Below are 27,159 nucleotides of genomic sequence, written 5' to 3'. Positions count from 1 at the left end.
TGAGAAGTTACCCTATTCTCCACTTAGCTCTGTAGGCTAAACAGGAAATTAAATTATAGACTTAAATATCTACATTGGGTGGCAGTACAGGGAACTATCTCCACCGGAAATACTATGCCAGAACTTCTGGTAAGATTTTTTTAATAATGTCTGGACCTCCATTTAGGTCTGTGCAAGCTTAGGATACACCTGAGGCAAGGGCTACATGCATTTCGGTGCAAGCACGTTAGTCTCTGTCTCATTTGCTCTTCCCTATTTTCTATGGTACTTGACTTTCATTCAGTACATAAATTCAGTAGAGCTACTGTCCTAATCTTCAGAAGATAGAAGAGAACATTAATTAGCACAGTGACATTTTGAATATTTGTTAAGTGGAACCAGATACATGCAGATTGAGTTTAATAAAATTTAAATATTATGTTGTTCCAATTGTTTCTAGCTACATAGCGAACCAACAGGAATTTAGTAGGGTGAAAGAACAATCATTTTACTATTATCTGTCACAACTCTGAATGCAAACTATGTTCAGCAATGCAGTTTTCCGTGAGAGTCTCTCATGCAGTTATTATCCTATAGTGTTGAAGCTAAAGTCATCTGGATGACTTTCTCATTCACCTGTTTGGTAGTTGACAGTGGCTGTTGGCTATTACTTTGTGTGGGGCTTCTGCCTGAACAGCTACGCATGGTCCCTGAGTATGCCTGGGCTTCCTCACAGCACTGGGGTGGATCCCAAGAGCAAGAGCCTCAAGGACTGAGGCTAGATTTCTTTGTTTTTCCCTCTAGTGTTAGAAGTCACAAACAGTCACTTTCACCTCATTTTACAAAGATGAGGTTAATAGACCACAGTACAACTATAGCATTTAATGTTTTTAGTAGATAAGATTTTAATTTAACAACAAAACAAGAGAAAAGTAAAGAACTGCCAAGATATCTAAAAAAAATAGATAATTTGGGATCTTTGGAAAACTAAAGGGTTTATAGAATGTGTCTGTGTATAAACTATAAATAAATTTATGTATAAACTCAGGCTGATTATTATTATCACAATACAGCCTCATGAAAGAATACATTTTAGACAGATTGTCCTTCCTTTGCTGTGTATTCAATGAAAAAGAATGAGTTAACCCAAGGCAAATATTTTTTTTGAAAAATATGTCATTTCTGTAAATGGGAAAATATATGATTCTGGAACTTCTGGAAGACAGTGGAAAGAGAAGCATCAAGAAACCATTGTAAAGTTTTAATAAAATTGAACCAATTTTCTAAGTACTCACAGGGGGGAAAACAATAGAAAAACACCAAATTTTAATAAGAATATATATACACACACATATAATTCAGCTTATTTATGGATAAGGTTTATAATCAGTTATTTTTTGAGATCTTGTCCATCATTTTCATTTGGCTAAATTCCTTTGAGCATTTAGGCGTTTAGAATGTGGCAAAGCATTCTATTTGGAATTTTAGTCCTGTGGACAGCTTTGTGAACTGATAAACATTTTATAGCCCAAATGTAAAAAAAAAAAAAATCTCACAACTGGCACACGGGCACAGTGGCCCTGCCTTAGCAAAACCTCACATGTGAGGATGCTACGAGGGCGTAAAAGTTGTCAATATGAAGACAGGGGGAGGGGTAATTCGCAGCCTGCCCACACTGCGACATTCTGCAGAAACTGCAAGGCTCTGAGCAGAAATCCTCTCAACTGTTGTACAGAAGCAGGCACAGGCATCTCTCAACAGGGAACCTCAGGAAGAAGAGCTTCCAAGGCTACTGGAATCATCCCTCAGAAAGAATTTTTGGCTCAATGCTGTAAAGTTGTGTGGACCTGCTCAGCTTTAGGAGGAGAAAGGCATCATTCTCTCCATCCTGATACAGGCATTTTTGCTTGGGAGGCAGAGCCATAGTGACAGAAAAGGATTAGGATTCTGGAATAATCATCGAGTGTTGGAGCTAGATCAAAGAAGAATAAAGTAGCTGTCACAAGAAAACCCAAAGAGGTGTTTTCATCCCTGTTCTGCATGTGGCACTTAATTGCCTCAATGATTGTTGCCAAGCCCTACAGGGCCTCTGGATGCCCTGGAAGCACCAAACAATACATGCCCTCCCCAAAGCCTTAATGACAACAGCAAAAGAACTGTCATGACAATCAAATTTCTTCACTGGTATTACCACCACTGTGCTGTCTGGGCAATCCAGAACTGGACAAAGCAAGGTATGGAGAAGAGCTCAAGAAGAACTCCTTCACAACCAACCTTTCTTTGGTTGTTCTGGGATTCACGAGAGAAACCTGAGGTTGGACAGGTGTGCTAACAGGAGCAGCTGCTGTAGATCTTAAACGTGTGAGCCCAGAGCCGTGTGTTGTTATCCTAGCTGCCAGTGCTGGAACCAACAATCCAATATAACGTTAAACTTTGCCTGTGGATATAGTTCCAGATATAGAATTGCTGGGTCAAAGAAAGTTCCATTTTTAATTTTTTGGTTAAAAAACTACTGCTTTCCACAGTGCATGAACCAATCTGCATTCCCACCAACAGTGCACAAGGGATCCCTTTTCTCCACATTCTCACCAACAGTTGTTGTTTGTTGATTTATTGATGATAGACATTCTGACAGGTGTGATATGTTATCCCACTGTATTTTTAATTTTCATTTCTCTGATGTTTAGTGACATTGAGCATCTTTTTCTATGTCTATTGGCCACCTGTAGGTCCTGTTTGGGTCATTTGTCCATTTCTTAATTGGATTGTTTCTTTTCTTTTTTGTGATGTCGAGCTTTTTAAGATCCTTATAAATTTTGGATATTAAACCCTTATCAGATGTATTGGTGAATAAGTAATCCCATTCAGTGGGTTGTCTTTTCATTTCATTGATGTTTCCCTTTTGTAAAGCCAGTAGCCAAGGCCACCATCACAGCCACCTGGCCCATGCAGGTTGGCATTAGACTCGGGCAACGTTAATGAAACAACGTAGCCAAAAACTGGTGGGCCATTAGCTTTAATCCTAGCTTGCACCCGGCAGGCAACTATACACACACACTGGGCTCCAAAACCCACTCATTCAGTGCTCACAAAGCTACTGACTTATCCAAGTTTCCTAGAATCAAAATTATCTACCTCACCAGCCTTATTCACCTCTGTTTCCCATCTCCTTCTCTCTGCACAGACTCTATAAAACTGGCTTCTCCTTCAGCACTCCGCCATCTTGGCTGCTTCTTCTCTCCTCCTCATGGCCTTTCTCTTTTCTCTTCTCTAATGCTAATCTCAGGAACTGAGAGAGCGGAAGCTCCCGTTCTGCTCCACTTTATAGTGTAGAAACCAAAACCTTTAATCCAACATACAAACAAGGAAGTCTCTGATACAAAGTCACTTATCTGAAGCATAATGGGATTCCTCATGAGAGTGCACCACCCCACATCTAAAAGGTGGGAAAGGCTTAGTCCCAAAAGCAAGCCCCAGGCTACAAGGATCCTGCCTGCCCACAGCCTGCCCCCAACCCACATTAATATAAATATAATCACGCCCATCCCAAGCAGGAAGGGCAACCAAATACCATCACTGGGTGACAGGCTTCCACGTGGGCAGCACCATCTTTAACAAAGTGAGCATAATGTATTTTATCAGCCCAACACCTCTGCTATGCAAAATCTTTTTAGTTGTTTTTTTTTTATTATTTATTTAGTGAGAGGAATAGAGGCAGAGACAGACTCCTGCATGTGCCCTGACTGGAATCCACCCAGCAAGCACACTATGGGGCGATGCTCTGCCAGTCTGGAGCTCTTGCTCCATTGTAACCAGAGCCATTTTTTAGTGTCTGAGGTGGAGGCCATGGAGCCATCCTCAGCGCCCAGAGCCAACTCACTCCAGTGGAGCCATGGCTGCAGGAGGGGAGGAAGATAGAGAGTGAGAGGGAGAGAGATGGAGAAGCAGATGAACACTTCTCCTGTGTGCTCTGACTGGGAATCAAACCTGGGACATCCACACGCCAGGCCGATGCTCTACCACTGAGCTAAACGGCCAGAGCCACCTTTTTAGTTTTATGTAGTCCCATTTGTTTACTTTCTTTTCCCATGCCTGAGGCTATATATCAGAAAAAATATTGCTGCTTCTGGGAATATATTCAAAGAACCTGAAATACTAAATTTGAGATATTAAAATGTGGGTCAAATAAGTTTGCAAATATGTCTATGTTTGCTCTCCTATAGTTTGCATTGGGTGTGGGGGACAGGCTGTAAGTAGGCAGGATTCTTATAGCCTAAGGCTTAGTTTTAAGACTAAGCCTTTACCACCCTCTTAATACTAAGATCTTCTCAATAATAAGCTTCTCCCCACACCTTTGACTATTGCATGACGTGGAGTGGTGCACTCTTATGAGGAATCTCATTTATGCCTCAGATAGGTGGCTTTGTATCAGAGACTTCCTTAGTTGTATATTGGCTTAAAGCTTTAATTTTCTACACTATAAAATGAAGCAGATCGGGGACTTTCTCTCTTGGTTCCTGCTATCACCATTGCAGAGACCTCCCTGATCCCTTGCCCTCCATGGGAAAAGCAGGTTTTCTGCTTTTCCCTTGGGTTCTCTTGTGGGTTGTCTTTCTTGGTGAGACACCAATAAACAGAATGGCCCACCATCCTCCAACTCTGCCATTTCTTTACCGTCTGCCTGAATTCAATGAGAACTTGCATGTGCATGGCCACAATGGCGGCCCCTGACCATACATATATGTACCCTATGTTCATTATAATACTATTTAAAATAGCCTATATTTGGAAGCAGCCCAAGTTCCTAACAGATGAGTGAATAAAAAAGCTGTAGTACATTTACATAATGGAATACACCCAGCCATAAAAAGGTAATCTTATTATTTGCAATGGCACCAATGGACCTGGAGAGTATTATGCTAACTCAAATAAGCCAGTCAGAGACAAACAAGTACCATATAATTTCACTTGTATGTGAAATCTAATGAACAAAATAAGTTAACAAAGTAGAGACAGACTCATGGGTACAGAGAAGAGACTAACAGCTGTCAAAAGGATAGGATGAGGGAATGGATGATAATAGTAAAGGGTTTAAACAGAGGAAAAAAATAAAAACAGAAAGACTCATGGACGCAGACAACAGCATCGTGATTGCCAGAGGGAAGGGGGGTGGGAGGGAAGTAGAAGTGGGTGAAAGGGGATAGATAGTGATGGAAGGAGACTTGACTTGACATTGGGTGGTGAGTATACAATACAATATACAGATGATATATTGTAGAACAGAATACATGAAATGTATATAATTTTATTAACCTATGTCACCCCAATAAATTTAATAATAAATTGCCTGTGAATGATTGATTTAAGGTGAAGTCTATAATTTCTTAAAATTTTTGTATCAGATATTTCCTTGGAGCATTTAAAATATAAAGAATATGGAAAATAGGAAATTATGTGAATTTTGCTCTTTTCATTATTCAAGCATTTTTGTATGTATGGTCATGCATACTGCCCATGATTTTTGATAGTGTTTCAAGAAGAAATTATAGATTATTTTTGAGCTTGCTGGTGGTCTTTCTTCATCTTTGCCTCTTTACTTCCTTGTGTTTAATCTTGGAAAAATGCCTCTTGGACTTTTAAGCAAAATGTGACTCTTCATTTATAAACTTGAAACATATTTTTTAAAAAAAATCTTAACCAAGTAGCCTTGTTTTTCACTGTTAAGAGCCTTAGAATTTAGTAACCACTGAAATAATTTATTGGATTATTGAGGGTGTGGAACATTCTTTGTACAACATGAAGAACTTAATAAGTGCATACCTAGAAGCAGGCCCCAGAATGCCGGAGTCCAGCCCCAGGGGGAATCCAGGGGTCCCACAGGAAGAGACGGTGTCGGCGCGAATCGAGTGAGAGAGCCGAATTCTTTTTTTCTCTTTAGCATTTACTGCCAGGCATCTCTGCCAAATGCTGGTCTAGCTTTATTTTTATACACATACACTAAGTTACAATCACATGGTATTCAGAATACATTGATAAATCGTTTTTCACTATGGTTACATATTTCTAGGTAACAGTTCTTTCATTTCTATAGCTACAAATCAGGTGGCAAGTCATTCAAAGTACATTTATACAATAACTTGAACAGCAATAACAATATTGGTACAAACTTCTAAAAGGTCAGTACTACTTAATAACTCTACCTTACCTAATGTCCTATTGTCTAGTCAAATTTTATTTATCTACTAATTATACACTAGTTAAGTTCTAACTTATTTTTCTCAGAGTGTTCCACCACCTGCAGGTCAGGTATGCAAGAAGAAAGGAAAGCTTCTCTACTTTACTACATGAAAAGGCTAGGGAGGAAAAGTAATGAATTAAGTGAAAGTTGAAAGGTGCTTCTGTGTATAGTTACTGTTTCCTACCTATTCATAAGTCACAATCTATTTTTTCTAACATGATCAATAAGAAGGAATTCTCCTACAAACTTAACCCTTTTCGAGGGATGTCATAGCCAGCCTCTTATGTCTATGAGCCCAGGCAAAGGGGCTTACAGGCTTTTCTGTGGAACTCACACCCTCTGTCTCATTTCCAAAGAAATTACTACGAATCTACAGGGAAAGCACGGTGCTATTATCCCTGTGCCATGATAGCACACACCCAGAAAAGGGGGGATATAAGGCCAAATTAATTCAAAAGGTCAAAGGGGGAAGTATCGTTGTGCCTTTTCTCTGCTGTGACTTTGTCAACCAGCAGCCATTGATCTTCACTGCTGTGACCTTGTCAGCCAGCAGTTGTTGATCTTCTCTGCTGTGACCTTGTCAGCCAGCAGCTGTTGATCTTCTCTGCTGTGACCTTGTCAGCCAGCAGTTGTTGATCTTCTCTGCTGTGACCTTGTCAGCCAGCAGCCGTTGATCTTCTCTGCTGTGACCTTGTCAGCCAGCAGCTGTTGATCTTCTCTGCTGTGACCTTGTCAGCCAGCAGCTGTTGATCTTCTCTGCTGTGACCTTGTCAGCCAGCAGCTGTTGATCTTCTCTGCTGTGACCTTGTCAGCCAGCAGCTGTTGATCTTCTCTGCTGTGACCTTGTCAGCCAGCAGCTGTTGATCTTCTCTGCTGTGACCTTGTCAGCCAGCAGTTGTTGATCTTCTCTGCTGTGACCTTGTCAGCCAGCAGTTGTTGATCTTCTCTGCTGTGACCTTGTCAGCCAGCAGTTGTGGATCTTCTCTGCTGTGACCTTGTCAGCCAGCAGCCGTTGATCTTCTCTGCTGTGACCTTGTCAGCCAGCAGCCGTTGGTCTTCTCTGCTGTGACCTTGTCAGCCAGCAGCCGTTGATCTTCTCTGCTGTGACCTTGTCAGCCAGCAGCCATTGATCTTCTCTGCTGTGACTTGTCAGCCAGCAGCCATTGATCTTCTCTGCTGTGACCTTGTCAGCCAGCAGTTGTTGATCTTCTCTGCTGTGACCTTGTCAGCCAGCAGTCATTGATCGGCTTTCGACATCTCCCCCTTTTTTATTTTTTAAATAAACCTTTTGTATTTTCACCGCTGTTTCCCTGAGACCGTTGTTTAAGAGTCGGAAGATGACTGGAAGGACAAGAAGAGCGATAGTTACCACAGCTATTATTATGCCTATATCAGTAGCCAAAGAGGTCAGGCCATGCATAGAAAACATACTTTTAATATTTTCAACAAATTGATCAGCTACTTCTGAGGCAGAGACTAAAGAGCCTGAATGTCCTAAGTTTTGTATTTGCTGATGTAATTCCTTCAAATATAGACTAATACGCTATTATTCCATACACCTAATAAATGATTTTGTATATTATTCCATGCTATGATAGACTGATTGTATTCTAGAGGAGTCACACATATCCACTTGAATCCTGCATGGTATCTAAGAGTCATCCTAACCTTCATAGCTAACAGCTCATTACCTATGTGAATAAAAGCCTCCTCTAAAGCATTCACTTTCATATCTAACTTCCTATCTATAGTCTCTTGTACTCCTAAGGCAAGAGATATATTACGAGATAAACTATCTACATGATTTGCAGTGTGAACCGATTGAGCTAAAGCGGTGGTGGAAGCAGCTACAGATCCTATAATAGCAATAAGAGCAGTGATTCCTGAAATCAATTCTGCAATAAATCACTTTCCTGGATGGCAAGTAAGCACTTCAGAAGCAGCCTGTAATGCATGCAATCCTGGGTCATCATACCAAGGCTGAGACAGACTAACAGATAACATCACATAAGGACATAAAGCGGCTGCTGCAAAATAAACATGGATTGAGCTTTGGTGTCATAAGATAGACAGTTTGTTAAAACACAGCGAGGGCAGGAAATGCTAAACATAGAATTATAAGTGATAACAGAAAGATTACTGTTCAAAGTAGCAATCAAGAGCACATAAGAAGCCTGTACACAAGCCTGAACAAAAATATTCTGAACAGGATAAGGGTGAGGTCTAACCATATATGCAGGTGCAGCAGCTGCAATTAGCTGCCAAAGCTTTGTTTGATATCTGGTGGTTGATTCATCCTGATAGGTCAGTTGTGCAGGTATCCATCCATTAGACTGCCAACATGTGATGTTTTTATTTAAAGTATTATATCTATCTGTCCAATAGTAAACGTCTTTCATTTCCTGTACTAATTTTCTATAATCATGTTTAAAATAAGGACTAGACCAATCTTGTACAGTAAAATTAACAGCACATGCAGTATAATTCATATAATTGGAATATGCACATTCTTGCCATGGGGGGAAACCAAGTCTATTCTGCACAGACCACCAGTAAGGCTCTTGAGTTGCCTTTTTTGGAGGATAAAGTTTACATGGGTGAAATCCCTTAGGAGGCAACATAACAGGATTATATTCATGGGTGTCAGGGCCTCCAGGCATTAAAATTGTGAGAGACCATAAGTCTCTTGTAATGTGTCCAGGTTTATTACTTTTCGGAGAGTCATTCAAAATAGTCTTAAGTGTAGTAGGAAAACACCCAGAAATTTTGCAAGTATTATTAAACATAAAACATATAGGTACATTATCCGTTTTTCCATGGAATGAGAAATTTGAATTAGTTTTATGCATAATAAAAGAACTAGATGATCCTCCCAAAAACTTAGTATGATTATTAAATACAGGTATATCATCTCCTCCCCAAGTAACAGGCTTAACCAGTGGTGGACTTGGAATATAAGCCCAATAAGATTTGTTTTATCCAATAGCCTCAACATTAAGTACCTGAATTGAAAGTACAGCTAGCATAGCAATAAACATATTAGCAGGGTTACGATGTATATTTTGTTGATGACAAATTAAATCAGCTCTTTCAGACAATGCCCTCAACTGGTCCCAGGTTGGTGGGTTGACAGTTCGAGTAGAGTGAGCCATCCGTTGACCATGATAGGGAGGTTGTCCAGCTTCCTGTAGTGACAATCGCTGCATCGCTCGAGTAACAGGATCATATGGAGAGTTTCTTGATGGCCTTTGCTGGGAAGTCACTGGTAACGTGGGTGGCACAGGAGTCTCCTCCGGGCTGGACGTACAAGGAGGATGGAGATGAGGAGAGGGCAGCTTCAGTGGAGGCCTCTGGTGCGACATGGCGAATCAGCTGGTCTGGGATCCAGAGAGGTGAGTCAGCGTCCTGTGGAAATACACAAGCACACCCTCTCCCCTGGGTTAGAATTACATCTGGCCCCTTCCATTGACCTGTTAATAAGTCTTTCCACTCTACCATTGGTTAAAGCTTATCCAGATCTGGATTCCAGTGTCTCAGCATGGGAGTGTGGCCTTGATAGTCTGAATTAAGATTGTTAATAACAAACAAAGCATGATTTAAAAGCTGATGTGGGGAATTATATTTTAACTCACCTTCCTGTAGTTTTTGAATCTGCATTTTCAAGGTCTGATGAGTCCTTTCTCATACCTTGTATCTATACCTTGTCCTGTGGATTGTAAGGGATGCCAGTAACATGTGAAATGTTAAAGGTGTCACAAAACCTTTTAAAGGCAGGCTTTAGCTCAAATGACCTTTCTTTTCACTCTTGCTCAGATTTTGTTGAGGGGTTTGAGGGTTCTTATTCGCCTACATAAATTTTTTCCGTATATTTGGAGTTATTTGGAAAAAGACAAAACAGCGTTTTTAGCTGGATCAAACAAAAGAGGGTAAAAGTTTGCAGGAGAAACAGGTTCAGCATCTCCTGTAGGGTTCCAGAGTCTATCAGCTGTTGAATAATCCTGTATATCAGCATGCAAAAGAAATTTTTTAAAGTAAGAAGCATGATAAAGAAGATTTGCAGGAGTTCCAGTATACGACTTTCCTATATTCATAAAAACATTTCTACTCCATTAATTAACAGGCAATTTCATAAGAAATGATGACATCGGATCATTTACAGCAAAATGGTGGGATCTTGATAACATTATACGAAGTGAAATAAGTAAATCAGAAAAAACCAGGAACTGCATTATTCCATACGTAGGTGGGACATAAAAGTGAAACTAAGAGACATTGATAAGAGTGTGGTGGTTACAGGGGGAGGGGGAAAGGGAGAGGGAAAGGGGGAGGGGGAGGGGCACAAAGAAAACTAGATAGAAGGTGACAGAGGATAATCTGACTTTGGGTGATGGGTATGCAACATAATTGAACGAAAAGATAACCTGGACTTGTTCCTGATTTATTGATGTCGCCCCATTAAAAAAATAAAATTATTTAAATAAAAAAAAAGTTAACGGGCAATTTAAAGAACACACTAAAGCTCGAAAATTCTAGTGTGACTTTTATTATTTTTCTATATTAAAAAAATCTACACCCACCCTTGTTAGGTAAATCTACTCTGCTTCAAACTCTGCCGCCACAGCAAGCAGCCTGAAGCTTGAAGTAGTTTAGTCAAAATTAACAAGTCTTTAGGATTTATATTCCATTCTATATAAATTTAAGTGAGCATGCTTTACTTGTTTCAATTAAAATTATAAATTTGTAGGGATGATATTTTATAATATTAGAGCTGACATATTCAATTTTTGCATGCAAGAACTTAAAAATTCACATTTAGACATTAAACAAAGACCAAACACAAGAATCAGACAAAGTAGACAAATCAGACAAATTAGAGAGAAACCTGGGATTTTAGAGATTAGGATATGACCTGCTTGATCTTTACACAGGGCTATTTTGAAAGGAACATAAAGGATAGAAACCAAACAGAACTCTCTTTCAAAAAGTTTTGAGAACGGCCATTTATGAGATTCTGTTTAGCCATATCCAAACAGGTGCTCCCTTTGCCCTCTTTTCAGGCATAGAACAGGAAAGAAATAAAATGAGTTTAGAGAAAGAGAACAGAAAAAACTGTAATTTTTCCAAACTCTTAAGTCCTTCTATTTACTAAAGAAAATCAGATAATAACACAACTTTAAAACTCATCTCAGTCTCTAATTATTCTTAAATTCTAATAGCTGCTACAACCTGCAGCCCAAATCCCTCCAATTCAACCCCTACAAAAGGCTTGCTTCTCATACTCTGCATTCCAAAGCAGGTAATTTTCTCAAGATAAACAAGCTTTAGCTACCTGTTCCCAATCATAAGGAGTCATCCAATTATGAGAAACTGTTTCCACCAAGGACATAGCATAAAGAGAAGTGGGTCCACATTGACTGCAAGCCATTTTTACCTCTTTCAGTAATTTATAAGGAAGCGGCTTCCATGTAGGAACCCCCTCATCATCAAATTCACCAGCCGCAGCCACAGGGAAACAAGATGCCAGATCAGTTTCCCCTTGGTCGCAAGAATCTTGAATTGCTTTCTGCAACCCTGTTAACCCTGATATTTTTTTCTTTTTATTAATATCTGGCGATTGTACTGGTAGAGGCAAAGACATTTTAATAACCTGATTTTTATCCTTTTTGTCAGTCTTGGGGGGACATAATATGGGCAAGACTGTTTTTGAATCCCAGTCCTCATTATCCCTATTATATTTAGCTTCCTCATCCTCATGTTCTAATTCAGTGTCATCAGATGGTGATAAATGATCTTCATTATCATCCTGATGTTAACTTAATTTTAAAGAGGCCATTCGATAATCTGCACTTTCTTGAGACTGTTTCTTCTTTTGGAGGAGCAGTTGCTTTTGAAAATCTATGCACCTCATGTTCTGGATCTAAGGTATCTTTAATCAAGCTACATAATGCAAATGTATCAACTGGGATCCTTTCTGGTCCATGTAGCTCATAATAAAGTTTTAAATCTTCTCCAGCCTTTGCCCATGTCTCGAGACTCAAGAGTGCCCTCATCTGGAAACCATGGAGAACATTCTCCTACAAAATGCAGAAAACGAGCTACTTGTTGAGGGGAAACACTAACTCCTTTCAGAGAAAGTGTATGCTGAATAATTTCTATAAAGAGTCTTCTTTCTTTAGACAGAGTATGGCCCATGACTTTTCAAAATCTTAAATTCTGTAATCCTCCACCTATCCTCACCCTGTCTTCCTTACAGGGGGGTCTGCAGCACCCTGAGTGGAGTCCTAGCCATCCCACAACAATGAGGGGGTTTTACCTGTGGGTCCCTGTTCAAGCGCCAAATGCTGGGGTCCAGCCCCGGGGGGAATCCAGGGGTCCCACAGGAAGAGACGGCGTCGGAGCAAATTGAGTGAGAGAGCCGAATTCTTTTTTTCTCTTTAGCATTTACTGCCAGGCATCTCTGCCAAATGCTGGTATAGCTTTATTTTTATACACATAAAATATTTCATGCAAATAGAAATGAAAAAAAAGCTGGGGTAGCAATACTTAGACAAAATAGACTTTAAAACAAAGACTATAGTATGAGATAAAGAAGGTCACTACATAATGATAAAAGGAGCAATCCTACAGAAAAATAAAACCATCATAAATATCTACGCACCTAAATATATAAAGCAAACTTTAATGGATATAAAGGGCAAGATCAACAGCAATACTATAATAGTAGGGGATTTCAATACCCCACTAACATCACTAGATAGATCCTCAAGAAAAAAATTAACAAATAAACAGCAGACTTAAAGAACACACTAGATCAACTTGATTTAATAGATATCTTTAGAATCATTCACCCTAAGGCAGCAGAATATACATTCTTTTCAAGTACTCATGGTACGTTCTCTAAGATCGACCACATGTTAGTACACAAAAGCAGTCTCAACAAATTTTAAGAAGATTAAAATCATATCAAGCATTTTCTCTGATCATAATGGCATGAAACTAGAAATCAACCACAACAGAAAAATTACAAAACATTGATAAAAGAAATCAAGGAAGACACAAACAAGTGGAGGCATATACTGTGCTTATGGTCAGGAAGAATAAACATAATTAAAAGGTCTATATTACCCAAAGCAATTTATTAATTCAATGCAATACCAATTAAAATACCAATGACAACTTCAAAGATATAGAACACATATTCCAAAAATTTTTATGGAACCAAAAAAGAACACGAATAGCCTAAGCAATCTTGAAAAAGAAGAATAAAGTGGGAGGTATCACACTTCCTGATATTAAGTTATACTATAAGGGCATTGTACTCAAAAGAGCTTGGTACTAGCATAAGAACAGGCATATAGATCAATGGAACAGAACAGAGAACCCAGAAATAAACCCACATCTTTATGGACAATTGATATTTGACAAAGGAGGTAAGAGCTTACAGTGGAGTAAAGACAGCCTCTTTACCAAATGATGTATTGAAAACTGGGCAGCTACCTGCAAAAAAATGAAACTAGACCACCAACTTACACCATGCACAAAAATAAACTCAAAATGGATAAAAGACTTAAATGTAAATCGTGAAACCATAAGTATCCTAGAAGAAAACTTAGGCAGTAAGCTCATCGACATCTATTGCAGCAATATCTTTGCTGAATTATCTCCACAGGCAAATAAGATAAAAGACAGGATAAACAAATGGGACTATATCAAATTAAAAAGCTTTTGCACAGCTAAAGACAATATGAACAGAATAAGAAGACAAACCACACAGTGGGAGAACATATTCGACAATACATCTTGATAAGGGGTTAATAACCAAAATTTATAAAGAACTTGTAAAACTCAACACCAAGAAGACAAACAATCCAATCAAAAAATGGGCACAAGAAATGAATAGACACTTCTCTAAAGAGGACATACAGATGGCCAACACACAAATGAAAAAATGTTCACCATCACTAATCATTAGAGAAATGCAAACTAAAACCACAATGAGATACCACCTCACACCAGTCTGAATGACGCTCACTGACAAAACAACACAGGATAGGTGCTGAGGAGGATGTAAAGAAAGGGGAAACCTCCTGCACTGCTGGTGGGAATACAGACTGGTGCAGCCACTGTGGAAAACAGTATGGAGATTCCTCAAAAAATTAGAAATAGAATTGCCCTTTGACCCAGCCATTCCACTTATAGGAATATATCCCAAGGACACCATATCACTTACTGAAAAAAAGATATGCACCCCATGTTTATGGCAGCATTGTTCACAATAGCGAAGATCTGGAAACAGCCCAAGTGTCCGTCAGTGGACGAGTGGATTAAAAAGCTGTGGTACCATGCAAAAGAGTGAAACTGGACTACAGTCTCTCCCCCTGTACAAAAATTAACTCAAAATGGATCAAAGATCTAAACATAAGACCTGAAACAATTAAGTACATAGAAGAAGACATAGGTACTCAACTCATGGACCTGGGTTTTAAAGGGCATTTTATGAATTTGACTCCACAGGCAAGAGAAGTGAAGGCAAAAATTAATGAATGGGACTACATCAGACTAAGAAGTTTTTGCTCAGCAAGAGAAACTAATAACAAAATAAACAGAAAGCCAACTAAATGGGAAATGATATTTTCAAACAACAGCTCAGATAAGGGCCTAATATCCAAAATATACAAAGAACTCATAAAACTCAACAACAAACAAACAAACAATCCAATAAAAAAATGGGAAGAGGATATGAATAGACACTTCTCACAGGAAGAAATACAAATGGCCAACAGATATATGAAAAGATGCTCATCTTCTTTAGCTATTAGAGAAATGCAAATCAAAATGGCAATGAGATACCACCTCACACCTGTTCGATTAGCTGTTATTAGCAAGACAGGTAATAGCAAATGTTGGAGAGGCTGTGGAGAAAAAGGAACCCTCATACACTGTTGGTGGGAATGTAAAGTAGTACAACCATTATGGAAGAAAGTATGGTGGTTCCTCAAAAAACTGAAAATAGAACTACCTTATGACCCAGCAATCCCTCTACTGGGTATATATCCCAAAAACTCAGAAACATTGATACGTAAAGACACATGCAGCCCCATGTTTATTGCAGCATTGTTCACAGTGGCCAGGACATGGAAACAACCAAAAAGCCCATCAATAGATGACTGGATAAAGAAGATGTGGCACATATACACTATGGAATACTACTCAGCCATAAGAAATGATGACATCGGAACATTTACAGCAAAATGGTGGGATCTTGATAACATGATACGAAGCGAAATAAGTAAATCAGAAAAAACCAGGAACTGTATTATTCCATACGTAGGTGGGACATAATAGTGAAACTAAGAGACATTGATAAGAGTGTGGTGGTTACGGGGGGGAGGGGGGAATGGGAGAGGGAAAGGGGGTGGGGAGGGGCACAAAGAAAACAAGATAGAAGGTGACAGAGGACAATCTGACTTTGGGTGGTGGGTATGCAACATAATTGAACGACAAGATAACCTGGACTTGTTATCTTTGAATATATGTATCCTGATTTATTGATGTCACCCCATTAAAAAATAAAATTATTAAAAAAATAAATAAATAAAAAGCTGTGGTACATACAGTGTGTCCGTAAAGTCAAGGTGCACTTTTGACCAGTCACAGGAAAGCAACAAAAGAGATAGAAATGTAAAATCTGCACCAAATAGAAGGAAAACTCTCCCCGTTTCTGTTGGATGATGTGGCAGCATGTGCGCACGCGCAGATGATGACATAACACCGTGTATACAACAGAGCAGCTCACGGCCATGCCAGTCGAGATGTGGATGGTGCAGAGGAAAGTTCAGTGTGTTCTGTGGCTCGCTAAATTTGAATCCGTGACCAAAGTGCAACATGAATATCGGTGTGTTTATAACGAGTTGCCACCACATAGGAATAACATTACTTGGTGGGATAACAGGCAGTTTGGTGGAGAAACCCCATTCTGGTAGGCATCAGTCAGTGACGAGTCTGTAGAGGCTATACGGGATAGCTACCTAAGGAGCCCTGAAATATCTCTGCCTGAGCCCACATCGAACTGCACTGAACTGGTATGAAACTGGGAGATATTTCCTTTTATTTGGTGCAGATTTCACATCTCTGTTTTCTTTTGTTGCTTTCCTGTGACCGGTCAAAAGTGCACCATGACTTTACGGACACACTGTAGTGTTAAAACTTTAAGCAAGGGAAAATAAATAGAAATACAAGCTTGACCAGGCAGTGAGACAGTGGATAGAGCATCAGCCTGGGACACAGAGGACCCAGGTTTGAAACCCTGAGGTCGCCGGTTTGAGCATGGGCTCATAGACATTAGCCAAGGGTCGCTGGCTTGAGCCCAAGGCTGCTGGCTTGAGCTATGGGTAACTGGCTTGTCTGGAGCTTCCTGGTTGAGGCACATATAAGAAAACAATCAATGAACAACTAAGGTGCAGCAACGAAGAATTGATGCTTCTCATCTCTCCATCTCTCTCCCTTCCTGTCTATCCATGTCTGTGTCTGTCTCTCTCGCAGAAAAGAAGGAAGGAAGAAACGAAGGGAGGGAGGGAGGAAGTAAGTTAAAATACAAGTGAAAACAGTAAAATTTTAAAATAATAATAGTTCATGCTAAGTCATATAGGTAAAATATATAGAATATCAGTATTTTTGAATAAGGGATTAATATCAAATTATTTCCTTTCAGAGAATATACCTTCTTTGAATATATTCATGCATCAATTATAAAATTGATTATAGAAGATACATAAAATATAAAAATTATCAACAAATACTTTATCTATATTCTCATATCAGTATAAAAAAATCTTGGTTCTCATATCACAACATATATATATATATACAGCTTTATATGTATTTGAAGTAATATATAAAATACTAATATATAAAATATATTTTATGTATATATAAATAAACTAAAAAGTGAAAAAAAATTGTTTCAAAGCACTGAATAGCCTCCTCAGTAAGCTCTAGGAGATAATGCAGGAAGATTATTTAGAAAATAATCAAAAGAAATATAACATTGCAAACCAATGCTATTGTTGACCATAGTTAGAAACAAATTTATATCCTCAAATACTTTTACTATAAAAGTGAAAAAGGAAATCACTTTATTCTCCAACTCAGACAAAAAGAGAAAGGTTTTAAAAAATGACAGAAGGTCACCTGAGTAAATATGAAAAAAGAAGTAATAAAGGACAAATATATATATGACAAGTGGAATTTATAAGATAACCCAGAAACCAGAGAGAACACCAACACAAGAAATGAAGTTCTAGAAAATCTACTATAAAAGAAAGAAAAACATAAAGTGTATTAATAAAAAAATCTGACTATAAAATGAGAAGAAATTAAGAGTATAAAGGAAAATTTAAAAATTATAAGCAAATAGAATTATATAAACACATTCTGAAATCTTAAGAAGTCCTGGAATACAGAAAAGTCCTTCTCCATTTTACAGAAAGCAGTATAAACTATGCTTAAATGTCCTGGGAATACATTCTAATATAAAAATCTTTCAAAAAAGAGATGGAATAACCTTATATAGTATGACTGCATAAGGAAAATAAAACAAAATTGATATTCTACAATATCTAGGGTATATACCACTTTATATAAGAAAATATAAAATGAGAAATAATTTATAGCTTAATAAGAAAAACAACTAATTATACTTAAGTAAATGCATTTCTAATAACATACTACTAAAAACGTAGGATAAAGGGTATTTTATCAATGTGAAAAATATTTATTCAAAACAAGTAATTAACATTGTAGAATGCTAAGGTTATTCCTAATATAATAAGAACTAGATGTGTTCTCAGACTCTTGCCAGTTAGCTGAGTCAGTGAGAGCGTGTCCTGAAACACCAATGTTATCTGTTCGATCCCCAGTGAGGGAACATATAGGAAGGGACCAATAAATGCACAACTAAGTGGAATGACAAGTGATTGCTTTCACCCTCTCTTTTTCTCTTTCTCTTTTCCTCTCTCAGTTTCTCTAAAATCAATCAATAAAAAAAGAAAAAAAGATAAATAGATGTGTTCTTTATATCTAATGTAGATAATATTGCTTTAATGATCTTATTAACAAGGCAAAAGGCAAAATTAAAATGCATAAATTATTGAAAGAAATAAAAATGATATGTAAACATGATTCATTACATCTCTATAAAATTTAAAGGAATTAACTACAATATATTAAAATTAAGTCAGAAATTCAGCAAGTTACAGACAAAGCAAGTCTTCCTATATTTTAAGAAACTTCAATGTACAGGGTGTGATGAAAGTACAATTATAGATGTTTGTATTTAAAATAATACAGTAATTAAAAAATAATATTACAAGAATAAACTCTGTTTCACATACAACTGTAAGCATAGTTTTGCCCCACCCTGTTTGGTTAGGAGTTCATTTAACAAATATTTAGTGAGTGCCTGTCATCTGCCAAGCACTGCTCTAAGAAACTGAGAACAAACAGTAAACAAGCCAGACTCCCTTCCCTTCTAGAAACTGTAATCCAGTGGACAGACTAAATACAGTATAATTTCAGGTAGCAAAAATGCTCTAAAGAAAAATAATACATGAAAGAGGAATAAAGAATGTTGGTAGAGGCCCTGGCCGGTTGGCTCAGCGGTGGAGCGTCGGCCTGGCGTGCGGGGGACCCAGGTTCGGTTCCCGGCCAGGGCACATGGGAGAAGCGCCCATTTGCTTCTCCCCCACCCCTTCCTCTCTGTTTCTTTCTTCCCCTCCCGCAGCGGAGGCTCCATTGGAGCGGAGATGGCCCGGGCTCTGGGGATGGCTCCTTGGCCTCTGCCCCAGGCGCTTGAGTGGCTCTGGTCATGGCAGAGTGACGCCCCAGAGGGGCAGAGCGTTGCCCCTGGTGGGCGTGCCGGGTGGATCCCGGTCGGGTGCATGCGGGAGTCTGTCTGACTGTCTCTCCCCGTTTCCAGCTTCAGAAAGATACAAAAAAAAAAAAAAAAAAAAAGAATGTTGGTAGAGAGTGTACTATGTTACACACACTAGTTTTCTACTGCTGCATAACAAATCACTACAAATTAGTGGCTTAAAGCAACACAAATGTATTATCTCACATTATCCATGGGCAGGAATCAAGGCCTACAGTTCACTGGGTTCTCTGCTTAAGTCTCACAAGGTTGTAGTCAAAAAGTCAGCCAGGGTTGGGTTGAATCTGAGGTTAGGGGTCCTCTTCCAAACTCACATGTTTGTTGGCGGAGTTCAGTACCCACAGCTGTAGAAACCGTGGAGGCAGAAGAACAATGTCTATAACTTCTTCTTCCTCTTCTAAGAGCTACTCTGATGAGGTCAGGCCACCCGGGGTAACCTCCACTCAGATTCAGAGATTAGTAATCCAGTCATGGGACTTAGGTCCCATTGAATCACAGGGTCCACCTGCACAAGGACAGTACACCAGGGGGTGGAGATCATGGGGCCACCTTAGAATTTTACCTACTACAGAGAGAATGGCCAGGGGAGGACTTTCCATGTCGATTACTTTTGAGCAAATACTGGAAAATAATGAGAGACTGAACTCTATAAAGGTGATTAATAAAAAATTAAGGTACATATGGGATTGGCTTTTTTGACACTACATTTCTAGTGGCCCATACTATGATAGATACTGAACAAATGCTTTATAACTATGCTGAAAATAAGCACTTTGAACATTCGTATTTTACCAATGAGAAAACTGAGGTTCCAAGAGGTTAACGAGCACCCTCCAGTTCACACAGTCTAGATGTGGTAAGTCAAAGTGAAGAACGGAGCCACAGAGCAGATTCACAGGAATACAACCTGTGCTGTCACACTTAGGAGCACTCAATGTTGGATTTAAAGCTTCACTGTCACCATTCTGAGATTCTTAATAATTTTGTCTTAGAACTCAGGTTTGTAAGAGAAATCAAGAAGACAACGGTGCATGAGCAGAGGTGAGGTGCACCTTCTGAGTACCTGCCGTTCCTTAGCAAGCCCTGCACATACAGCATTTGGGAAGCCCATGACACAGAATTTCAGCGAACCAATGATGGAGAGAGTGCAGTATGAGTACAAGGTAAGCAGGCTATATCTACGACTAAGTAATCAGGGGTGCTGACACCCTTTCCATTTCAGCCAGATGCCTTTTGGGGATCCCAAAAACAGCTGTGCCCATGTGCTCATCCCAGAGATAGTGATCAGGAGGGGAGTGAGAGCCCTGAGGACTGTTCCTAGGAAACTGAAAATGTATGGGACTCCTAAACTAATGACTTACCTCCGATGAGCCTCCTCAAGTAGCAGAACATTATTCTAGTGCAGCTTTTGAAAACGCCCCCTTTTGGAGACAATATAACCACATGCAGCCGGAAATTTGGGACCAGACTTCTGTGTGGTGATGTACCTCAGCTGGGAAGATGTCATGGGGCTCTATGGGGATCTCACTGTAGCAAACATATGGCCTCTATGGCCGCCTGCAATGTCCCTGGGAGTGCTTTATTATGAACTAGGGGTTAGATATGTAAAATATGTGAGATGTATTCTTGGGAGGAGTGATACTTTAAACTTTTTTTAAAAAGTTTTTTTTGACCAATCCCACAATCCCCCTCTCTCCTCCATGACTCCTCCCACTTTTCTGTGGCCCCACAATCCTCCTCTACCCCCCTCCCACACCTTTGGTGTTTCCCAATCCAAAAATGCCCCTCTCTCCTCCACAACTGCTCTCATTTCTCTCATCTCCCACAATGCTCCTCTCTGCTCCTCCCTGCCCCCTCCCACCACAGCTTGGTGACTCTCCACTGCTTTCCCCCCAAATACCCTCTGGCCTTAGAGCTTTCCTTTTGCTCCTCGACTGAAAAAATAAAGGTTTTTCTAAGACTATTTATTTATTTTAGGAGGTGGAGGAGGAGCAGGAAGCATTAACTCCCATATGTGCCTTGACCAGGGAAGCCCAGGGTTTCTAACCAGCGACCTCAATGTTCCAGTTCCATGCTTTATCCATTGTGTCATCACAGGTCAGGCTATTTTAAACTTTTATTGTTCATTTATAACTTACTGAGAAAATTAAAATTTGATATTTAACATTCACAAATACTATAGATCTTAAAGAATATTAAGTAAGTTTCTGTTACTTGAATTTGAGGACATGAATGGTCCTAAGTTAAATGTTTGGGTACAAACAAAATTTCTAGGCAGGATTTCAGACTTGCAAGGTAGTGGATGTGGTGAGACAGACATTAAGGTCTTCAAACATTAATGGGGAACCCAGGTAATATCTGAGTTACAGATGAAACAAGCAAAGAAGCCCTGGCTGGTTGACTCAGTGATAGAGCATCAGTCAGTTGTGTAGATGTACCTGGTTTGATTCCCAGTCAGGGCACACAAGAGAGGTGACCATCTATGTTCCCACCCCTCCTCCTTCTCCTACTCTCTCTCTCTTCCGCTTCCACAGCCTCTCTCCCTAGAAAACTCATTTATTATCCAAGAATAATTTAGTCTCTCTGAGCCAATCAAACCCATTTTAATTAACAGAATTTTGTGTTCCTTTCTTACAACAATTTTCAAAGGTATGAAATGAGTTTGATTTTTTTCTTGTTAAAAAAAAAGCATTTTGCCTAAGAGGCCCACACTTGATATTCCCAGAGGTCCTCTGCTCAAAGAGGGCATATAATGTGAGGCCCAGGTCACATCTCCGTTCCCCCAGAGAGGACCCTGTAACCAGGGATGGATCTCAGGCCGTGTCCTCTGCTCAGTGGCTCTCTGAAACTCAGCACTGCTCTCCTGATCAGCCCCAAACAAAGCCTCGGTCTAATAATGCCTGACAGGGGACCATGACTCAGCATGAAGTGCTCATTAACTCTGAGGTCCTGCCGAGATTCCGAAGTCTCTAGATAACTCGATCCAGACCTAGGGAATCACTGTGTTCGGAATTTTAGTCAGAAACCTGCCACCACACCAAGATGGTCTGAGAACTTCATATAGTAACCTGAGTCCTCCTTGAACTCCTTGAGAGAATGAGTGCCCACTTCTCAGTCTTTTCTTTTTGTTCTCAGCATCGGAGCAGAGCCAAGCGGAGAAGAAAAGGTGGGACCCGGGAAGGTAAGGTTCTGCCTATTCCCCACACGCTCCCCAAGGGTGACCCTTTTTCTCTCCTCTCCATAAGGTACCTGGTCCATGGTTTCTGTGATGTCAGTTGCTAGACACAGTCCTCAGAACACAGAGCCCTCAGAGGGGAGAACCATGGAAAGACAGTCAGACCCTGAGACGCTTCTCAGACTCTGCTCTGCTGGCCCTGGGGATGCAGCAGTGAGGGGCCTGAGCATGGCTGTTGCCCAAGAGATACCAAGAGTCAGCACTTCTGTTTTCTAACTTTGTCAAAGTACTTTAGTTTCAGGATGATCAAATCCCTCTTTGTTGTAACCATGGACCACTCTGCTTCACAGAGTGGTTTTGAGCATCAAATGAGATAATGTATATACAAGTACTTTATAAAACAACATACACGGGGACCTTATAATGTCATCACTAACCATTTGACCTCATCTACGAATCCTTGGGGCTTACATATTATCCTAATGGTCCCCTACAAAGGGTCTCCTGTGTAATCCCTATGCATCTACTTTCATTGAATATAGCCCATTCTCCTGGTTTCTCAAATTAGAGTAATTACAACAGGGAAGAAGAGGAGAAAAGGGAGCTGATTTCAATCATAAAAAGGTGACTGGTCTTTCCCCCTTTTTCCTGACCTGCTTTAGCATGTTCTGTGAAATTCCAGGCCTTCATGCAGCATTCCATAGGCATGGGAGGGGGTTGCCACAGAAACAAGAATAGGAGTGAATGCCTTGGAGTGAGTGCTCCTGATGCATTGTGATGTCATGGATGTGCAGCGATGTGAAGGGGCAGCAGGCTTTAGGTGGTCCCAACCCTACCAGGCCAGTAGGTCCTCCTTTCCTTGTTCTGGTCCTGGCTGCAGCTCTGTACCTCCTCTTTCCTCAGCCCCCTGGGTCAGCACCATGATACCGTCCATTTCCATCAGCTTCTATGCCCAGGCCCCTCCTGGGAGGTGTGTAATAACACAACTGCTTACGTCAACCATCTACCATCCTCAGAGGCCCTGGAAGATTCTACTCCCTCAGTGTCCCCTTTGGCTTCCACAGCTCCCATACCTGAGCGATCATCCAGTCAGTCCTCTGCCTTCTCAGCAGTTCCTTCAGCAGATATAACAGCACCTCCTCTGCCCAAGCCTTTCCCATCACCTCCCTCCAATCCTGCCCCTAACCCAGTGACCACCTTGGGTAATTTTCAGTCACCCTCACCACCGGGTCACACTCTGCCTCCAGAGCCTTTTCCTCCCTCAGAGTGCAAACTCCCTGTGCACCATTCCCCACCCCAAACCAAAGACTCATTCTCTTTGTACCTGGATCAAAATAATTTTCATCAAGAGTCTCCTGCCCAACATTCTACACAGACCTCTTTTGGGGGAGACCCTGAAGCCAAACTCATAGATCCTGGACATCTTTTCTTTCTCAGCCCTGTCGAGCAGGACTCGGAACAGCACTGCACAAACCCCAGGACTGGGGAAGACGATATAAAGCAAGAATCCGTTCAGTTATTCTGGGGTCTTCCTTCACCGCACAGCGAGTCCTTCACATCACCTGTACAGTCCTCAGATCACTACTCCTCAATCTTTGCTTTCAGTAGCCCTTCCAATGCCTCCACAGGTCCAGAATCCCCAATACTACCTTATGTCTTCCCTCCATCCTTTTCTGAGGCCCAACCTCAACCTTTGCCTCAAACCATACCCCAATCCCGGTCCCTACCTCTCACTCAGATCCAACCCCAGGCCCCCCTTTAATCCCTACTCCCAGTCCTACCATCTGCTCCCATACCTCAGATTAGGGCCTGTGGAGTAGGCTTCAGTGCCCTCCAGAATAAATCAGAACTCCTCACCTCATCTCAAATGCATCACCTAAACAGAATATACTGAAGAAACAACGGGAATCTGTGTGGGGTCTACCCTCTGTGGTTCAGAATTCTCAGAAGGACTTCTGTCTTTCAGCTCCCATCGTTCCTTACTGCCGGCCCTCTAAGGCCGATGTTTCAATTTCCATTTATCCTATACAGTTTTATCTCAGCAGTCAAATTCAAAAGACACTTGAGCATCACATTAGAAAGAGGCTCATCCAACACCAGTGGGGCCTGCCCCTCAGGATCCTCGAGATTCTGTCCCTGATGAGGCCTCTGAGGAATTCCTTGGCCGTATCTGACTCAAAGAGCTGTTATGGCCACTCACAGATCCCAAGTAGAAACAATCTAAATGTTGGATTGAGCCAACCGGGTAGCTTCTACGAAAAGGGCTCAGAAATGTTTCACCTAGAAGAGAACAAGGGGACAGAGGAGAGAGACAGCCAAGAGGATGATGCAGATCATCTGTCCAGTCACTCACACAGCTCTTCAGATAAGGATGTGGGGTATGACTCCCACACAATCCTAGACATTAGCAGAGAACAAGCAAGTTCTGAGCCATCAGCTCAGAACTTGCTAGAGAACTAGCAAGGCCGACAGCAAGTGAGAGAAAACAGGCAAATGGCATGAAAGTACTCCTGAACAAGAAGCTTGAGGCAATTAGTAAGGGTCAGACCCCTGTGACTGAGCATAGTTCAATGCATACTGTGAAGCAAACACCTTATGTAAAATCCCAGAACGGAATAGAACAAGTTTGCCACCATCTATGGACCTGAACTGCTGCCTGAATGTGTCCCAAGAGCTTTTTTTCCTTGAGTCCACTACTGAGCAGATATTGGAGTTCCATATTAACAGGTTTCATACAAGGCTGTTGTGGGGACACCCAGCCAAAGTCCTGGAATCAGTAAAGCTCTTCATAAATAACACTTCATCCCATTCCTTGATCAATTCTAACTCTTCCTCCTCAACCAGCCTGATTTCTAAGATAAAGTCCCAACCTGGGGGCTTATACCCCTTAGAGGAGGCTCTAAAAGCCTTCGTGAAGAGAAAGAATATTCAGCCACCATCTTGAATCTTCCTGTCTCTGCCGCCGCCTCATTTGTGGGCAAGGAAGAACAGGGGACCCTGACACAGTCACCCTCTGACATCACTCACAGGCCTGCAGAGGAGGGTCAGACAAAGCAGATGCCACACAGACTGTCACAAACAACATCACTGGCAAAGCCAGTCAGAGACATTCCGCAATGGACAGCATTCACCCCCCACTGCAGCCTGCAAGGCAAGTCGGGACCAGAACTGTGAACACCAGCACTGGAGCAGAACTGCAACAACGGGAGAAGAGATCAGAACCTGGCTCCGTACCCAGTGTGTCCAGGGCTGCAGAGCTCGGTGCCCCTCTATCCAAACGTAATGATGTCTTGAAAACCACAGAGTTGGGAATCTCTCAGATGATAACTACTAATGAAAGTAAAGGAGGAACTGCAAAGACCACTAAAAAGGCCCCAGCAAGAGCACCAGCTACCCAGAATCCTGTAACATCAGACAGCATGGAACAACTGATGGCTGAGTTACAGTCTAAACAGGAGAAGAGAAGCCATAGACAGGCCCAAGGCCAGCCCACTGACCTGTCCCATAACCCAGAGAGCTCGACTGACAACGCCTCCCTGACTCACGCTCAGGGTGTGTCTAGTGCAGACACAGGAGTGTCCCAGATGCTGCATGTCCACCTGGAGGAGAGAAGAATTAGAATGGAGCAGCAGCTGCAGCCTCAGATCCCTAAAGAATACTCTAATTTGTACCAGGATAAGAATTTATAACAAGATACAAAGGAAGTGAGCCCCACAGATTCCCAGTCAGAGAATTTCAGTGGAGGAGACACAGGATTCAAAGCATTTGAACTCAAAAGGAAGACATTTCTTACCCAGGACGCTGCGTTAGAGGAGATGCTGGGGGGCAAGTTCCCCCAGACCCTGTCCCTGAAGGACCAGTCTCCTGACAGCCTCTTCACAAAGAGAATGAAGAGATTTTTAAAAAAGTTTATTCCTCGGTTACCCCAGAGAATTTCCCAGGGAAATGGCAGCCCTGTACCAGCGCAGAGCAGGGGCCCAGTTAAAAGGAGAGCTGCCTTTACTGGGGTATCAGACACCGGAAAGTCACTGGAGGAGAAAGCGGGGCGTCAGGATGCACTGGGCTCCAGCCGCCCTCGCGAGCCTCCTCCCTCCACAGCGAAGTTTGGGAAAGCAGAACAGAAGGCTGCAGTGCGGGCCTGCCCACAGCCTGTCCAGGGGCTTCCTCCCAACTCCAGAGCCGCCTCCTCTAAAGCAACAATTACCAAGTCCTGCAGCCAAGCAGCCCTTTTTGCTGGCCAGAGCTCTACTAGTAGTCATACCAGAAATGAAGACAGACACGCCCAGATAGTTGTGGCATTAAAGGACCAGCAATTATGTCATAAGCAATCCCAGTCTGTGCCCTATAGAGGAACTGTGCCCCATCCCAGCCCCTGGGATGAGAGACAGAGCCCATCTCCTCAAACTCCATCTGGGAGGCAGTGGGTTTGGGGGGGGGCACATGACGTCTATTTCAAACCAAGAGCTCCCAGGCACCAGTCACCTTGGTCACTTTTGGAAACCAAAGGAAATCAGTAGGAGCTGAACTAACACCTTGCTTTCCCTAAGCACAAGCCCCAGGATACCCCAAACCCATGCCCCCTTCACAGTACACAGAAACACATCGCTATAGGCCTGCAGGCCTCTAGAGGCCCAGGGGCCTCCTGCTGTTCTCAGAACTGCTAAAGGTTCTGTCCAGGGAAAAAATATTCCCACCCCAAAGTAATCCAAGTAAAGTTTACTTGTGGAAAACATTGACTTGCTTACTAACTATTTCACCCATTATAGCGATGTCTTTCTGTGTACTGTGAAGGGGGCATGGGTTTGGGGTATCTTGGGGCTTGTGCTTAGGGAAAGC

At 41.3% G+C, this 27,159-nt stretch overlaps 1 protein-coding gene across 8 annotated transcripts in view; it reads left to right on the top strand.

Moving 5' to 3' along the window:
- Positions 1 to 26,219, top strand: part of LOC136324666 (spermatogenesis-associated protein 31D1-like) — a 75,078-nt gene extending 48,859 nt beyond the window's left edge. For 3 of the 8 annotated variants that reach the window (XM_066257854.1, XM_066257853.1, XM_066257852.1), the window contains 4 exons: positions 20,141 to 20,311; positions 22,284 to 22,334; positions 22,892 to 22,947; positions 23,227 to 26,219. In XM_066257854.1, coding sequence (XP_066113951.1) covers positions 20,180 to 20,311; positions 22,284 to 22,334; positions 22,892 to 22,947; positions 23,227 to 24,085 — 1,098 coding nt within the window. In that variant the 5' untranslated portion in view covers positions 20,141 to 20,179 and the 3' untranslated portion in view covers positions 24,086 to 26,219. Of the gene's footprint in view, positions 1 to 20,140; positions 20,312 to 21,125; positions 21,246 to 22,283; positions 22,335 to 22,891; positions 22,948 to 23,226 lie in introns of those variants that run through there. The other 5 variants (XM_066257855.1, XM_066257857.1, XM_066257851.1 and 2 more) reach the window with 5 other exon arrangements.
- The last annotated feature ends 940 nt before the right edge of the window (positions 26,220 to 27,159 follow it).

Source organism: Saccopteryx bilineata, chromosome 2 (assembly GCF_036850765.1).
Source record: "Saccopteryx bilineata isolate mSacBil1 chromosome 2, mSacBil1_pri_phased_curated, whole genome shotgun sequence".
NCBI lineage: Eukaryota > Metazoa > Chordata > Mammalia > Chiroptera > Emballonuridae > Saccopteryx > Saccopteryx bilineata.
The sequence above is the reverse complement of the archived record's forward strand: the minus strand, read 5'-3'. Positions and strand labels throughout refer to the sequence as shown.